This window comes from Brachyhypopomus gauderio, chromosome 7 (genome assembly GCF_052324685.1).
Source record: "Brachyhypopomus gauderio isolate BG-103 chromosome 7, BGAUD_0.2, whole genome shotgun sequence".
Taxonomy (NCBI): Eukaryota; Metazoa; Chordata; class Actinopteri; order Gymnotiformes; family Hypopomidae; genus Brachyhypopomus; species Brachyhypopomus gauderio.
Window position 1 is genome coordinate 5,373,336 of NC_135217.1, and position 15,177 is coordinate 5,388,512.

General features: G+C 46.8%; 1 protein-coding gene across 1 annotated transcript; it reads left to right on the forward strand.

Moving 5' to 3' along the window:
• The first annotated feature begins 287 nt into the window (after nt 1-287).
• On the forward strand, nt 288-14,479 carry castor2 (cytosolic arginine sensor for mTORC1 subunit 2). Its single transcript, XM_077011129.1, has 9 exons — nt 288-691; nt 4,952-5,022; nt 5,769-5,962; nt 9,711-9,843; nt 10,322-10,445; nt 11,728-11,838; nt 12,011-12,093; nt 12,306-12,400; nt 12,507-14,479. Exons 1-9 carry the CDS (start codon nt 579-581, stop codon nt 12,615-12,617), a joined length of 1,035 nt encoding a protein of 344 aa, XP_076867244.1. The 5' UTR covers nt 288-578; the 3' UTR covers nt 12,618-14,479.
• The last annotated feature ends 698 nt before the right edge of the window (nt 14,480-15,177 follow it).

Consider the following 15,177-nt stretch of genomic DNA (forward strand, 5'->3'; position numbering starts at 1 on the left):
GACTGGTCTGCAAGTATCTACCGACGTACAAATTCATTTATACTTTGGCAACACATTCTGCATCTTGTGAGGAAAAATAATTCGTTTTAAACTGGCAGTTGGAAGCTATTTTTTTAAACTTTCCAAATCTAAACTACCGTAACAGTTTCGCTCCAGTGAATGAAAACTTTTGCTCAGTTTAAATTACTTGCATTGAACTACGATTCCCAGCATGCAGTATGCCTATCATTTGGCCCGCCTCCTTTTTTGAGTGGCAAGTTGTTTGTTTCACTGTAACCAGCTGCTGGACCGTTCCAATCCCTGTCGGAGTGGAAACACGGGGGCCGACAGTCCTCTTTTCTCCTTTCCCGTTTACCTGGTTGTGCTTGCTTTTATTTCACCCCGCTTTTCTCTTTCTCTCAGGGGACAACTTTTCCTTTTCTGTCCCAGCCTTTCCGCTGCGTTTAGCGTTTTAGGAAGCCCTGTCAATTGGCTAAAGCTCTATTATTTATTAATTAATTTATTGTTTTCTCTTTTTTATAAACAAAGAATAGACGTTTATAAATTTTAGATGTACCACAAATGAGAAGACGCAAAAGATGGAATTGCATATTTTAGAACACAGCTTGAAAGTAGCTAGTATAGCAAAAGAGGGAATACAGGCTTGCACTCACGGATTAATTAAACTAGCTTTTCTGCCATCTAAAACAAGGTAAGTAGCGTAATCTACATGTTCACTGCAAATGTCACTGTCTAAAAAGCAGCTACCTTCATTACTGTTTAAAACATCTGAGTAATCTGTCCCTAAAGCGGAATTTAGGCTAGCCTGCAAAGTAGCTAGCTACGGATCCCTCTTGTGTGAAGCAATTTGCAGTTTGAGATAACTTGGTTATTTTACATTTTCATTCAAATATGAGGATTTTAAATCTTTGATGAGGGGTTAATCACTAGTCGAATATTTTTTTGTTGCTGTTAACCTGTCATTTTTGTCCCCTTTTGTAGTAGCGAAGTTCATTCGACGTGAGAGGGGTGTGTGTACGTGCTTTAGAGCTCGAGCTTGTTGTTTTTCTCTCGTGCATCCGTAAAAAAATACGCGCAGGTTACGTTGAAATTAAAGTTGCAGCAGCGGTGTGCAGCGTTCTACGTCGTGATGATGCCCAACACTATCGGCGATGTTGCAATCATCACAGGCGGTAGCCGCCAGCCGTCCCCACACCTCATATTACGTGCTTGCAAAGCCATTTCAGATGTCAGATTATCTGCGATTTGTAATTGCAGTGCCTCGATACAAAATGAGACCTTTTAGCCTTCGTTTCGAAGAGAAAGCCGCCGACACCTTACACCTAACGTTCACCCCACTGCTGCAATGGAATTGTACTGGTTGCTGGAAAAAAGCTGTAAACAACTGCAGTGGAAAGTTGTGGCTAGAAAATAATTTGCATTGATTTGGAGTGTTTAGCGCACCTCTCTCAATGCACTCACGTGTCACCTGCTAGTCCAATAATAGCCACATGCATTTATAATATGTTTACATAATTAAATTATTACATTTTTTAGATGTTTTTTTTTGTTTGTGTCTGTGTGTAAGCCTATTAGCAATGCAGTAGGAATGTGTTATGACCCTTGGTTCAGTGAGGCTCTAAACCTAATTCCTTCCAACTGGTCCGTCTGAACAAAGCCAGTCATCCGCCTCGACTTTAAGGCTCACTGGCTGTGTTTGTAGAGGTATCTGAGGCCATCTCCTATGGGGGCTTTACTGAGCCATGAGTTGAAGCCCTAAAGAACCCGCAGTGGGGCTTTTAAAGTGACAAGGGGTAGAAATAAAGTGTCTTGCCCACTCGCATACAAATAAAACAAACCTTGTTAAGCTGTGACCTCGCAAGTAGCTCGTGCGTGTTCATGATGCAGATTAAACCTCGTTTTGGGGCACTAAAGTCGTTGCCAGAGGGTGGCTCTGTACCGAGAGTCCCTTTCAGCTTCTGCCATGGCTTAATCCGATATGCTATCTCAGACATTTGATGATGAGAGCACTAGCAGGGCGTCTTTAGCAGCTGGCCCACGGAGGTTGCATCAACGTGTTTGCAGAGTTGCGTGCTTGCCATGCGGCGGGGAAGATGAGTGGATGAGATACCAGGTGTTTGTTGGTCAGTGCTTCAAAATATCGTCCCCTTGGGCCAACGTCCCCTGGCCCCGCCGACTTTTGTCCTGTATTTGTTTATGCATTTCCCCCCCATCATACCCATAATACCCATCAGGAAACAGGGAGCATGAGTTACATGCATTTCATCCTGACCCCGTGCCGTTACCATGGTATGGCCAGGGCTAGAATCACCCCCTCCCAGATCACATTTTACTCACATTTACTCCAAGAGGTTCAGCTTCATTAGATCAACTGGTTAAGAACTGACTGATTTCACTTACTACAAGCAAGTGCCTTTTTTTGTACAGACTCTTCTGTACACTGTCAATGCTATGACAAAGTTTAAAAGTTTGGGGGCTTGTTTGATTTAAGAAAGGATCATTGCTTATGGAATTGGAAAGTGAAAATGAGCTGATGTGTTCTGGATTCCAGGGAGATTCTTGTTGAGGGTGAAATAACCTGATGACAGATTTAAGGGTACTTATTTGTGAATTGAGGTTCCCCTTTAGCCAAAGTAAAAGGCTATAATAGTGAACCCAAATCTGGGAAGCGAGGGCCATGTTTTCACATTCCTTCTGCTGTCCAATGCAGCTTCTTGTGGTTCTGCATTTAGCTGTGAGCAGTGTGTCTTCAGGGTCTTCTATTGTGTTCAGCACAGGCTCTCTTGCTGTGCAGGCCCTGGAATCTGTTTTAAGAGCTCCCCCCTCTTTTCGGCTTTCAATGGGTTTCGGCATAGATATATAACTCTAGGCCCTTTGTCCTGTATGTCAGATTGAAGCGTCCTGGCCGACTACTTGTTTATCTGCTGTTGTCCGAGTCTTTCGGGCCGCTCCGGAACTCTGTGCGAAGTGTCTCGCGCTCGTGTAGAATGCACGTGGCGTGGGTCCAAGAAAGAAAGAAAGAAAAAAGAAAGAACTCGCGAGCGGGGGCGTGGCCGCCGTCGCTTAGCGCCGAGAACGCCGAGATGCGGCTGTCGCACGTTGCGCGAGGCACTGCGAGGCTGGCACGCGTCAGAAAGGAAACTCGGCCGTGTCACCGCACATGAGGTGCGAAGCAGGAGGAAGCGAGACGTGCAGCTGAAACACTCACGAGGCTCGTGCACTAACACATGGGTGTTTTTGGGTCTGCATAGGTAAATGACTCACACTGCTGCAGCGCTAATTATGGCTGCGTCCTGTTTACGCCCATGTGGGGTAGGTATGTATGTATGAATTATACATGTAGGTATAATAGATGTACACTGTCATCAGAACTTGGGTGATGTATGTGAAGAAGATGCCAAATAGGCTGATTACAATCTCTGCCTGATCATTTTGCCGATTTATGCTTTTCCTGACTCTGTAATTTGATTTAGGGGAGTGAAAGGAATGTGTGATTAGATTTTGGATTATCTCTTGGAATTTGTTTCACCTGATAATTGACCCTTTGAAAGAATTGGCGTTTTTTTCTGTTGTTTTAGTTTCTATCTCTTCCTAGGGAAATAAAATCTCCGGTTTGTTTCTTTATTTACCTGTGCCCAAAAGATAAATATGCTCAGAGATTATGAGTGCATTCTCCAGAGCATGTAAATGTCTGTTCTGGGTGAGTCACAGCAAAACTTTCTGATTTAATGGGCCTTAAAAATAAAATGTCGGCCGATCTACAGGCTGGTTGCTCTGCTGTCGTCTTTGCTTACGAATTTCGCACATCGCGCAAAGCGACGTGCCACGTCTTATTAGTTCAGCGTGCAGCCTTATTTCTGGGGATCCCATATATTTTATGGTTTGACAGAGGCATAGCGAAGGTCTCACGCCAGATACATTCAGTCTGAGAAAATACTGAGTGAATTTGGAGGGCCCTGTCCGCCCTTCTCCTCTGCCCCCTCGCCAAATTGATTTGGAGATCAGTGGCTTGCTGATGCAGGAGTAATCCTGTATGCTCCGGCCCCTTTGACACCGTACAAGACTTTCCCGTCTGTTTGATTTTTTTATTTCACCACCGGGCCACGAATACCTTTCATCAGCACAGCTCCTCGCCTCAGGGGGCCGGTCGGATGGCTCCGGTCGGATGGCTCGTGTCCCGTCATCCGAGAGCTTCCCGCCGCTAGCGCAAACCTTCAAGAAGTCGTGCTCCTCTTTGGCAGCATGACATCAGACCCGGCTCTTCAGAATCAACAAGCCTCCTGGTGTACTCATGCTGAGGAAAAATAACATGGAAGGCTTTCGGGGGTACCAGTGAGGGTTTGAGTAAGGGCCCCCCATGCCCTGGTTTCAGCGGTCAGGTTTTACGAGAAGCATAAAAGAGGGACCCTGTGTCCCTGTGGCCACATTAACACCAGGCCTGGTTTGCATAGGATGGCTCCTGCAGCTGTTGCATTCAAATGTCGGTTCTGTTTCGCAACGCAGTGGAACAGCACAATACACACGTAGTGTGTGTGTGTGTGTGGACATATGGATCGTTTAGGGGGGGTGCACGCAGGATCGTGCGTTGGAGTTAACACGGGAGCATGTTGTGGTTTTTAAAAAGGAGATGCCAAATTTGAGGATGGTCAGGCAGCATAAGCAGCTCGTCACCTGTAGCTTTGACTGCTCGTGCAGACATGGCTGGACTACAGGAAGATGAGTGGTTCTTACGTAATTACCAGAGAGAAGCATTATGTGTGCGTCCATGTGCTTGTGTCTGCGTCTTCACCTCAGTGCATCTGAGAACATCGTAGGAGCATACACGACATGTCTCCTTCATTCTCACCAAGATCCCTGTTTTTGGGGGGGCTTTCTTTTGAGTATGAATGTACATAATCCCCCCCCCCCCCCAGCCTAAATGCTCCCCTTGTCTGTCTGTCTGACCCCACAGATGTAAGTTCTTCAGCTTGACCGAGACTCCTGAGGATTATACCATCATTGTGGACGAAGACGGCTTTAAAGGTACGCTCAGCATTTTTATCCAGGCACGTGCAGAAAGGAAGCAACCCCCCCCCTCCACACACACACACACACACACACACACACATATACACACACACCATGTGTAATCCCTTTGCATCTTGAGTTGCTGGCAATGTTTGACCACATGTTGCTCCATCAGCTACACCCCCCTCCCCATTATGGGTTAACAGAGGCCAAGCTGCTGGCTGGTTTGATTTTGTGGTTGACTGAGTGAATTCATGTCATTACACATGGGTTGCCAAGGTGACCCTCACTGGTCACCATGGATACCAGAAGTTCCGGGCCGCAAGATTGGTGCAGGTATTCTGTTCGCTAAAAGTTTTCCCAGTTTATAGATAGTTTTTCTTTTGAACTCTTGTCAGGTGACCGTGAGGTCTGACTTGGACATACGCTTCATTTAGGGAAATTGACACATTTGTCAACAAATGAAAAATACATTTAGCTGCTCAGGTGTTAAACGCAGAGATTTATGTGTTGCACCAAACTCGGCACTTGAAAATGCATGTGCATTTAAATGAGCTCCTGTTGCCGTCTGAGAGATTGACGGCTAGGTCAGAAGGACATCCAGCGTCTGAGCTCATCAGAATATCATCAGAGATGTACAAGGCATTGTGGAAGCAATGGACCGGTTTATGGCTTCATTCATTTTGAAAGGGTAAGGGTTCTGCATTCATCCATCTTGAATCACATCTTGTCTCTTCCTCTTCCCTTCATACTGATCCCAGAACTGCCCGAGTCGGAATATCTCAGCGTGGCGGATGCGACGTGGTTGGCTCTTAATGTGGTATCGGGGGGCGGAAGCGCCACCAGCTCTCAGCCAATCGGGGTGACCAAAATCGCCAAGTCCGTCATCGCACCATTGGCTGATCACAACATCTCAGTATTCATGTTGTCCACCTACCAGACTGACTTTATACTGGTGAGTCTCACTGTGCTTCTGTATTGACCATATTGTGATATCATTAAGCTTTCATTAAGAGTTTCTTTAACTTGCACATTTGCATATTAACAATTATTGTGATATCGTAGCAAGTTGTGTCAGACCGTGATTGACAAAGCAATATGTTGTGCCACCCGAGTAAAAGCTGAGCTAGCAAAATGAAGTGTTCACCATGCCGTAAATATGATGACACCACACGCGTTCGGTCTTTCTGCGTTTCGGTCGTAAAGGTCAGTGAACACCACAAACACTTTGCACACAGCTGCACTCCCTTCCAGCTGTCAAATAGCTATTTCCAACTATTATAAAATGCAGACGTACAATGCGTTCAGTTATTTATGTAAGGCGTGTTTCTGTCATTTTGATCTGTTTTGCTTTTCATTCTGTGTGTATGCTCATTGGTTAAAAGTGAAACAATGACTCAGGGAAAATGGCCTTAGTCGGAGGGGATTTCCATCTGGACTGGGTGAACTGACACAACCTTTTTCTTAAAGATAGCTCCCTTATTTCAGGACACAATAATTAACTGGACAACTGGCAGCATAGAGATTTTTTTTTTTAACCAGCCCTTTGCCTTAGCCGCTTTTATCACCGGGCAGCTCTAAATCTCTAAAGTTTCTGCATGTGAAATTTGCACCTCTAGTTTATGGCTAAGCAGTATGAGAACCAATGTAGTGTCATTATGGAAAAAGACTGAATAAATTAATCAGAGCCAAAATATTGGGTGTGTCCATCTATTGTCTGGTACATAAGAGGCAAGATGGCACTGGAGAACTTGGCCGTAGCGTTTGGCCTGGCATGCCAGTGACAACCATAGGCTTGGATGACCCCAGAATACAAAATGAAAGCCTTGACGGATTAACATGGTCAGAATGTAGGTGGCACAGGTGTGCCAGATATTACCAAACTGGCCTTACTGAAGGCAAACCACTGTTAAACTTTAATAACAAAACGGTTTTTTTTTTTGTTACAAATGAGACAAAACTAAGCATTAAGGATCACGAAAAAGCACTTTATTCTGCATGTAATTGGTACATTTTCAAATGAAGTATTTGTGAGCAAGTGCTAAGCATGAAAACAACCTTGGTCATTTGTCCAATTACGTACGTTACCCTGAAATGGAGAACTGTGTATAACCCTGCCGGGTTCCTACGTAGATCGCCCATAAATACACTTATTTTTAAAAGCTGACACCCAACACTCACAGTTGGCGACTCGAGTCGCACTTCCAACGGATTTTGAAAGACTTGCAATTAGATTCGTGCTTTTGCTTGACTTGTGACTTAAGACTTGTGAAATTGAAGTGTGGGCTGAAAAAAACAAGAATCTTAACAAATTTATTGAGACATCTTAAAACACACCGAAAGGTTAGCATTGACATCAAGCATGCTAGTTGGCTAGATCAATAGTTCACACTTTTTTAACGTAAGCTCCGTACAATTTTAACCACTTCTAGCTTTCGTAGAACCATGCAACATTGTCCTACTGACATTGTGACAAGTTTGCAGACCAGCGGTAATTTTAACAGTAAGTTGCAATAAGCTTCGTTTAGTAACGTGGTCAGCGCACATCCCACCTGCGGCACCAAATGACAGGTTTCGTGACCGAGCTCAGCCTTTCTGAGTACACACAAATGTTCTACCTAATCAGTAGTATTAGGAATGTCCATCAACTGCTAGACGAGACGCAGCAGTTTGGTTCTATGCATTTTAAATCTGTAATTTGGCCACCTTGCGATGCCAAACGCACAGCTTTGCTCTCAATTTTGTGTATTATCTGTCAAAGGCAAATAAAATAAGCAGCCTTTGGCCAAAGGAGGATTATTTAAAAGCAGGGGAAAAATGCGCTGACTCTGTCCACACCCGGGCTTGTCAACCAGGACAGCTGTCCACATTTGTTGCCTCAGCACATTGTTTGCGGTGTGAGCATGTTGAGTGTCTGTGTGAATCTTCTACCACTGTGCGCACAAAACACCACTCGCACCGAGTCTCTCTCTCCTTCCCCCCCCCCCCCCCTCTCTCTCTCTCTCTCTCACACACACACATTCACACACGGCTGTGTCTTTCTCCTCTACCTCAAGACCCATGAGTTTTCTAAGCCCTCTTTATGAACATTAACATACAAACACCCCTTCCCCCCACCACCACCACCCCCCCCCCCGTGAGGGTCTTTGGCGAGCGAGTGGACGTGACCCAGCTCCGTGCCGGTGACCGTGGTGACGGCATGCCTTCAGGCTGCAGGCTTCAGCCCCTCCTCTTCCTCTTCCTCCTCCTCCTCACCCCAGTCTGTTTTATAAATAGCGGGGCCTGGCCCAAATGCTCGGCGCATTGGGAAGCTGAAATAACCCCCTTTTTGTGTGTGTGTGTGTGTGTGTGTGTGTGTGTGTGTGTGTGTGTGTGTGTGTGTGTGTGTGTGTGTGTTTTCTTATTATTTTTTAACGGGAGTACGTGGGACATGTACTTGTCTTTGATGGTCTGATTTTCCCTTTCTTGTATAGGCGTGCTTGTGGAATGTATTTTGTAGTTTCACAAAGGGCTTGTTGTCAAGCTCAAGAGTTCAAATGGAAAATGTTTGGGGCTGTTTCTCTCTCTCTCTCTCTCTCTTTCTCTCTCTCTCTCTCTATCTCCTGCTTTTCATAAGTTAATGACAGTCAGATGTAGCCCTTGAGGATATTGGATGAACTTCCAGACACTGACAAAATAGCCCACAGTGAAAGTGGATCTGAAAGCCAGTGAAATAACCTCCTGTTTCTGTTTTGCATGGGTTCTTTGAAACTTTTGAATTAGTTTTATTGTTTTCATGAGAGACACTTGTTATCTATTATCTTTTTTTTTGCCTATAATGTATTAATTATGTTTGAAATGTAAATCTGTGTTATCTTTCTGATGTGGTTCATTTAAATGAGCCAGTTTGGGTCATACACAGTCCAGGAGATGGTAAGCTGTTTTTTGTCCCTTAATGGGGGCTTGCTTCACTAGAAACGCCCTGCACGATCAAGTCTGGTACCTCCTGTAGCGTTTCTAGGAAGAGCGTGAGACATGCGGGCTATGTCCAGATGACAGCTGAGTGTCATATTACGGCCGTCCTGACCAAGTGCGATTGGTTTAGATATGGCAAAGAACCTACCGTTTCTATAGAGGCAGTAAAAGAACGTGGTGTTGAAGCTTTGTGTGCCAGAGTGAGTAGCCTCTATACATGAGCTGTTACGCCTGATTTTAAGCTTTTTTAGTAAGTCCTGTTCACTTACTCTTCACATATAAAGACCTCCTTAATGCTGAATACTTGATATTCAGTTCAAATTTACATCGCTCATTTTAAATGAACTGTCTGAGGAGTAAACATGTAATGACCACTTGTTCGTGCACCGGATAGCCAAGAAAATCCAGGTTCATTAGGCATGTTAGCTACTCGTGTAGCTAAACACAATCTTTTTCTGAGTGTTAGCCTCATGTTGTTGTGCACATTTTTATTAGACTCCCCCAGGCACCTAATTCACAGCTAAAACGAGCTAATCATGCAACCCTCAATAGGATGAGTCATCCAAGTCAGAGAGGCCAAAACACAAGAGACTAGACCGGTGCTAGAAACCACTAACTGGCTCTAGTCCAGAAAAAGTAGATCATCCCCTACACACACACACACACACACAATGGCACAGCACCTTGTTTACCATCTCCTTTTGGCTGTGCTCAAGCTAATCACTGCTTGCTTTGGGTTGCGTGTGCAGGTCCGAGAGCGGGATCTTCCCATGGTCATGCACACGCTGTCTTCAGAGTTCACCCTCCTCCGGGTGGTCAACGGAGAGACCGTCGCCGCCAACTGCTCTGGCGTCACCAATGGTTTTGTCAAACCTAAACTGGGTAAGCAGCCCCGCCCACCACACCCCCCCCGGACCTTGTGCTTTTGAACCTTTTCTAGAGTTTGGATGGGAGTGTGTTTTGGGAGGAGTGATCGATGTAGTAGATGTGAAGGCGTAAGACAGTCACCCCCCACCACGTGCCTGGGTTGTCTGGCCCGCTGATGGAGCCGTGAGCTGGGAGGGTTGTGCTCCGACGCCTCCTATATAGCGGGCGGGACTGGGCTGTAGGGAGTCCTTGTGCAGGCTGGACTTCATTGGCTCTACATTAGCTCATTTATCCCAAACGGAGTATGGCATGTATTCTTGGGTTAATACACTACCTTGTTTGCCTGCCTTTTAAAATTTCATAACCATTTGTGTGTTGCTCGTAGAGTTAAGACAAGCAGCATGATAATAAAAAATTAGCTTGTGTATTTAATAATCATACGTTTATCTATCCATCTCCCTGCTTTTACCCCCCCCCCCCCCACCCTATCCAGTCCCTCGTCCCATCATTCACCCTCTCTCCAGTCCTAGTAACATGTTCTGCGTGACGAGCCTGGACCCTGACACGCTGCCCTCGGTGGCTACCCTTCTCATGGACGTGATGTTCTACTCGGGCGGGTAAGGCCCCACCACCCCCCTCGCTACGCAACCCCCCCACCTCTCCTCCTGCCATGCATATGGACGGCCCAGAGAGCCATCTGCCAGGCCTTTTAGTAGTGATGGCACATTGTATTTGGGAGAAGAGTGTTAGAGTTGCAGAAATATTCCAAGAGATAACGTGATATTACATATTTAAGCACGCTTGGGTAATGTATACATTTAAATGCAGTGTTTACAGCCTGAGTGGCAAAGGTGATCCAGCCACGCTGCTGGATGGTTTGTGCCGTTGCTTTGGCTCGGCAAATTTGATTAGAAATGCAACAAAGACTCAGACCAAAGTTCAGAAAGCCAACATAATACAAAAGCATGCACTCATATTTGCATTGGGTGAACCCTATAGGAATTACAGGAGTTTTGCAGGTGTTTATACACAGCCCCCCATAGAAGAAATACACAGTTTATACACAGTCCCCCTCCAAGAAACTTAAAATAATAATTTCTCATGTTCAGTGGTTGTTTGTGGTGGGAGTCTTTGTCCTTGCCCAGGGAAGGGAGTCAGGAGGCTGGGACACATAAAGATGGTTTATTGTAGAGCACTCCCAGTCCAGTCTAACTTAACAGTTTTGTCCACAATACTTTATACTATTGTTAATGATTCATCCCTGTTGGGACACCGTCTGCTTAGCTGGGTAAGAACTCCAATCAATAGCTGATTTGAATACAGAGAACACGGGACTCAGCGTTTGCCCTGATGATGAGTGGACTAGGAACCTTAGATCATGTGACTGATCAGGAGGGCCAGTGCTGCTCCAGTCATGTGTGAGCTCTGCAGTTTCAAATATTAAAAAAATATTGCTGCCGTAAGCAGCAGCAGGAGGATTTGGGGAGTGTCGAAGTTGGTCAGGTCCAGCTGAGAACCTCAACGTGTAGGGGAAGGTATTTCACCTTGGAGCAGGACGGAGTCCCGAAACGTAACACCAAATGAGGTCTGGAGCTTTTTCAAGGCCAAAGAGTGGAACGCTGGCTGAGCCAAAAGGCCATCAGCTGAACCTCGGCGCACAATGAACATGCACCACTGCTCTCCTAAAAACCCTCGGCTTCAAAGCCACGGGTCTGCACTTACACTCCTTTACTAGAGTCACGCTGAACAACCAGCAGATCCCATGTCGTGACCTCTGTGCTCGGGGGCAGGCCGGGGGCGGGCAGGTGAGCGAGTGAGCAAGCTAGGTCAGGGTCTGGTGGGGCTAACGCCATGGAGCGGTTAACGTCAAACCTGCTGTGCTTTCAACCCCCTTGGCAGAGGGAAGCAGCCGGAGGCATCAAGCGAGGATTCGGGACACATCCGCTTCTTCTCCTTCTCCTTGATCGAGGGCTACATCTCTCTGGTCATGGACGAGCAGACGACCCGAAGGTCAGGACCTCTGCCTAGTCATCACGGCTTTTAGCTACCTGTGGCTAAAGCTAATTCTCCCCTCACGGACTGTCTGTGTATTTCTGAGGCAAATTCCTGACGTGTAACGTGAAGGAGTTGAAGAAGCCTGCTGCCCTGTTTGGAGCTGACTGCCAGTTTGCTTTTTGTCCAGGTTTCCCAACAACGTACTGTTTACCAGCGCATCAGGAGAGTTGTGGAAAATGGTTCGCATTGGAGGACAGCCATTAGGATTTGGTGGGTTGGGTTTTTGTGTGTGTGTTTGGTTTTCTTCTTTTTTTTTTTTGTGTTTGGTTTTCTTAAACAACATCTTAAAATTAATCTCCTTCTTTAAATACTCAACACATAATACTTTCAAGCGTTTTTCCATAATGGCTTGTTTTTTTTAATCAGTGGGATTATGTAATACAGTCAGTAAATGTCTGTTTTTTTTCATTCTTTCCTGACAGATGAATGTGGAATAGTGGCTCAGATATCGGAACCATTGGCCACCGCTGACATTCCAGCATATTACATCAGCACCTTCAAGTTTGACCACGCCCTGGTTAGTAAACGTGAAGATGTTCGTTGTGTGAGCGCCCTCCACCTGATTAAATTGTGCCAGCACTTTAGCTATGGAAGTAAATGTGTTTATGTACTTATTCATCCAGGTCCCTGAAGAGAATATCCAGAGTGTGATTGGAGCCTTGAGGACCAATGAAAGCACAGGACAGGGAGAGGCTCCACCTCCTGATTGGACAGGAGTCTCATGTCCCTGCTAGTATTGATTTCTCAATGTCGAAACTTTTTAAAGTGCCAAGAGCTTATCGAGGACCGCTGTGGGGGTGGGGTGGGGGTGGTGATAATGGTGTGAATATTTGGGGAATGTTTGCACATGGGTGTGTGTGTGTGTGTATCCAGTGGCATGGGGGAATATGCTAGTTACTTCAGTCCTCCAATCAGCATTGAGCTCTCCCCCTTTCACATGGAGTGACTGTGCCAACGCCTGCCCACTTTCCTCACATTCCTGCCCCCCCCGGGTACCTGCCCCTACACCCAGAGGAACCCTCAGCTAGTGTGACTGCAGTGTTGCCCTCCCCACACACACACACACACCTCCTTTCTCTCACTTCCCCTATGCCTTATCTGCTCCATCCCACCTACACCATTTCACCATGGCAACAAGGCCTGCTATGCTGTGGGACTGTTTTATTTGCTCCCCCCTCCCTCCCCAGACATGGAGTCCTGATTCCTTGCAACCAGGCGGTGTGGATCAGTACCGTGTTCTCCAGAATGTACACCACCAGGTTCTGGGTGCAGCCCTCACTCCCCCAGCCCCGCTGCCCTCCTCACTCCCCCAGCCCCGCTGCCCTCCTCTCTCCCCCAGCCCCGCTGCCCTCCTCACTCCCCCAGCCCCGCTGCCCTCCTCACTCCCCCAGCCCCGCTGCCCTCCTCTCTCCCCCAGCCCCGCTGCCCTCCTCACTCCCCCAGCCCCGCTGCCCTCCTCACTCCCCCAGCCCCGCTGCCCTCCTCTCTCCCCCAGCCCCGCTGCCCTCCTCACTCCCCCAGCCCCGCTGCCCTCCTCTCTCCCCCAGCCCCGCTGCCCTCCTCTCTCCCCCAGCCCCGCTGCCCTCCTCACTCCCCCAGCCCCGCTGCCCTCCTCTCTCCCCCAGCCCCGCTGCCCTCCTCACTCCCCCAGCCCCGCTGCCCTCCTCTCTCCCCCAGCCCCGCTGCCCTCCTCACTCCCCCAGCCCCGCTGCCCTCCTCTCTCCCCCAGCCCCGCTGCCCTCCTCTCTCCCCCAGCCCCGCTGCCCTCCTCACTCCCCCAGCCCCGCTGCCCTCCTCTCTCCCCCAGCCCCGCTGCCCTCCTCACTCCCCCAGCCCCGCTGCCCTCCTCACTCCCCCAGCCCCGCTGCCCTCCTCACTCCCCCAGCCCCGCTGCCCTCCTCTCTCCCCCAGCCCCGCTGCCCTCCTCTCTCACAGTGCCAAGTCACATTAGGCCTACACAGACTCCTCGTCTGAAACGTGATTATTTGAGTGCAATTTGAAAGGTGATTATTTTTGAGTAGTTTGGTAACAGGGGAAGGACTGTCGAGCTTGACGATATGGTTTGATCACAAGTTACATTTGACAAAAATAAATAAATAAAGTTTGTTTGAGGGTGGGGCTAAATCTCCCTTATACCCACTTAAAGCCTTTCTTCGGGTTTTCAATGCTAAGTGGCAGAGTAATTAATAAGTTGTCGTTTTTCATGTATCCAAAGTACAATCAATGTGCTACATTGGCGTTGAATTTGAAATTCGTCAGACTGTAATCAAACATGTGACCACTGCCCCGTGCTGGGGTTTGCAAGTCAAGAAAACCCCATAGACAAACACTATCTGAGCTCACATCCACCCTTCACACTTCTAAATAAAAAAAAGAAAAATCGATTTTTGTGCAATTTACTGTAAACTGTTTTTAAACTCATTTTGACATCCTTTTCTTCTCTCTCGTTTTCTTTCACTTCCCCCCCTCTCATGTGTAAAGCCATCTTGTGTTTGTGATTGGAGGCATATATTAGCAAGCTATTTGTTTTGCTTCCTCTCCACTCTTCATTTCACTAAAACTAGTTCCTCCTTTAGCAAGGACAGGAAATGGGGGGACCCCCCCCCCCCCCCCATCCTCCCCCGTTTATTGAATGTTAGTTGGGGTCTAGTGTCGGAGACTCTGGAATTAGTTTGTCTTCTGCCCTCCCAACACAGTCTGCACTTTATTTAAGGTCTTTCTTATAGATCTTACTGTTCTGATGTGAAAAAAATAAATGGGGAAGAACATTTGCCCTTTTTTTTTGGAAGGAATTTCTTTTTCTTTTGGAGCATGAATATTTTGTTTGTTTGTTTTTTTCCACAGGCTTTTTCTTCTGTTAATTCTGATTAGAAGAAACCATGTATTTATCAGTGTTAAAAGGGTGACCTGTTTCTTCTCTGACCATTAAAGACATAAAACCAATGATTTTTCCCCCCCAGCTTGTAGTGTGTCTGCAGTGAGTCTTTTCTTCCATTGTTCCTTCTTCTGCCTGCCATGGCGATGATTACCGTGGCAATAAGAGTCCTCCAGTCCACTGCAAAGCTGGTGTTACACCGTTTGTTTTCTGAATCATCTCCACAATTCTCTACCATAGTAGATCAAAAAGACAGGCCTCATTCGACCTAAAGCAGATGGATGTTCTAATAACTCCAACCCCCGCCCTAGAGACACCTTTGAAAGTGAACAAGTCTGCTTCTGAATGAATACAACTCGGTCTCGAAAGCTATTTTGCTTCTCACAGAATTAGTAAAAGCCCCTTTCGTAAACTAGCTT

What these genes read in the sequence shown, in the direction of transcription:
- castor2 (XM_077011129.1), top strand. Translation starts at nt 579, where the DNA reads ATGGAATTGCATATTTTAGAACACAGCTTGAAAGTAGCTAGTATAGCA. An exon ending in TTTCTGCCATCTAAAACAAG is followed by an intron (nt 692 to 4,951) that starts GTAAGTAGCGTA and finishes CTGACCCCACAG; the next exon opens with ATGTAAGTTCTTCAGCTTGA. An exon ending in GGACGAAGACGGCTTTAAAG is followed by an intron (nt 5,023 to 5,768) that starts GTACGCTCAGCA and finishes TACTGATCCCAG; the next exon opens with AACTGCCCGAGTCGGAATAT.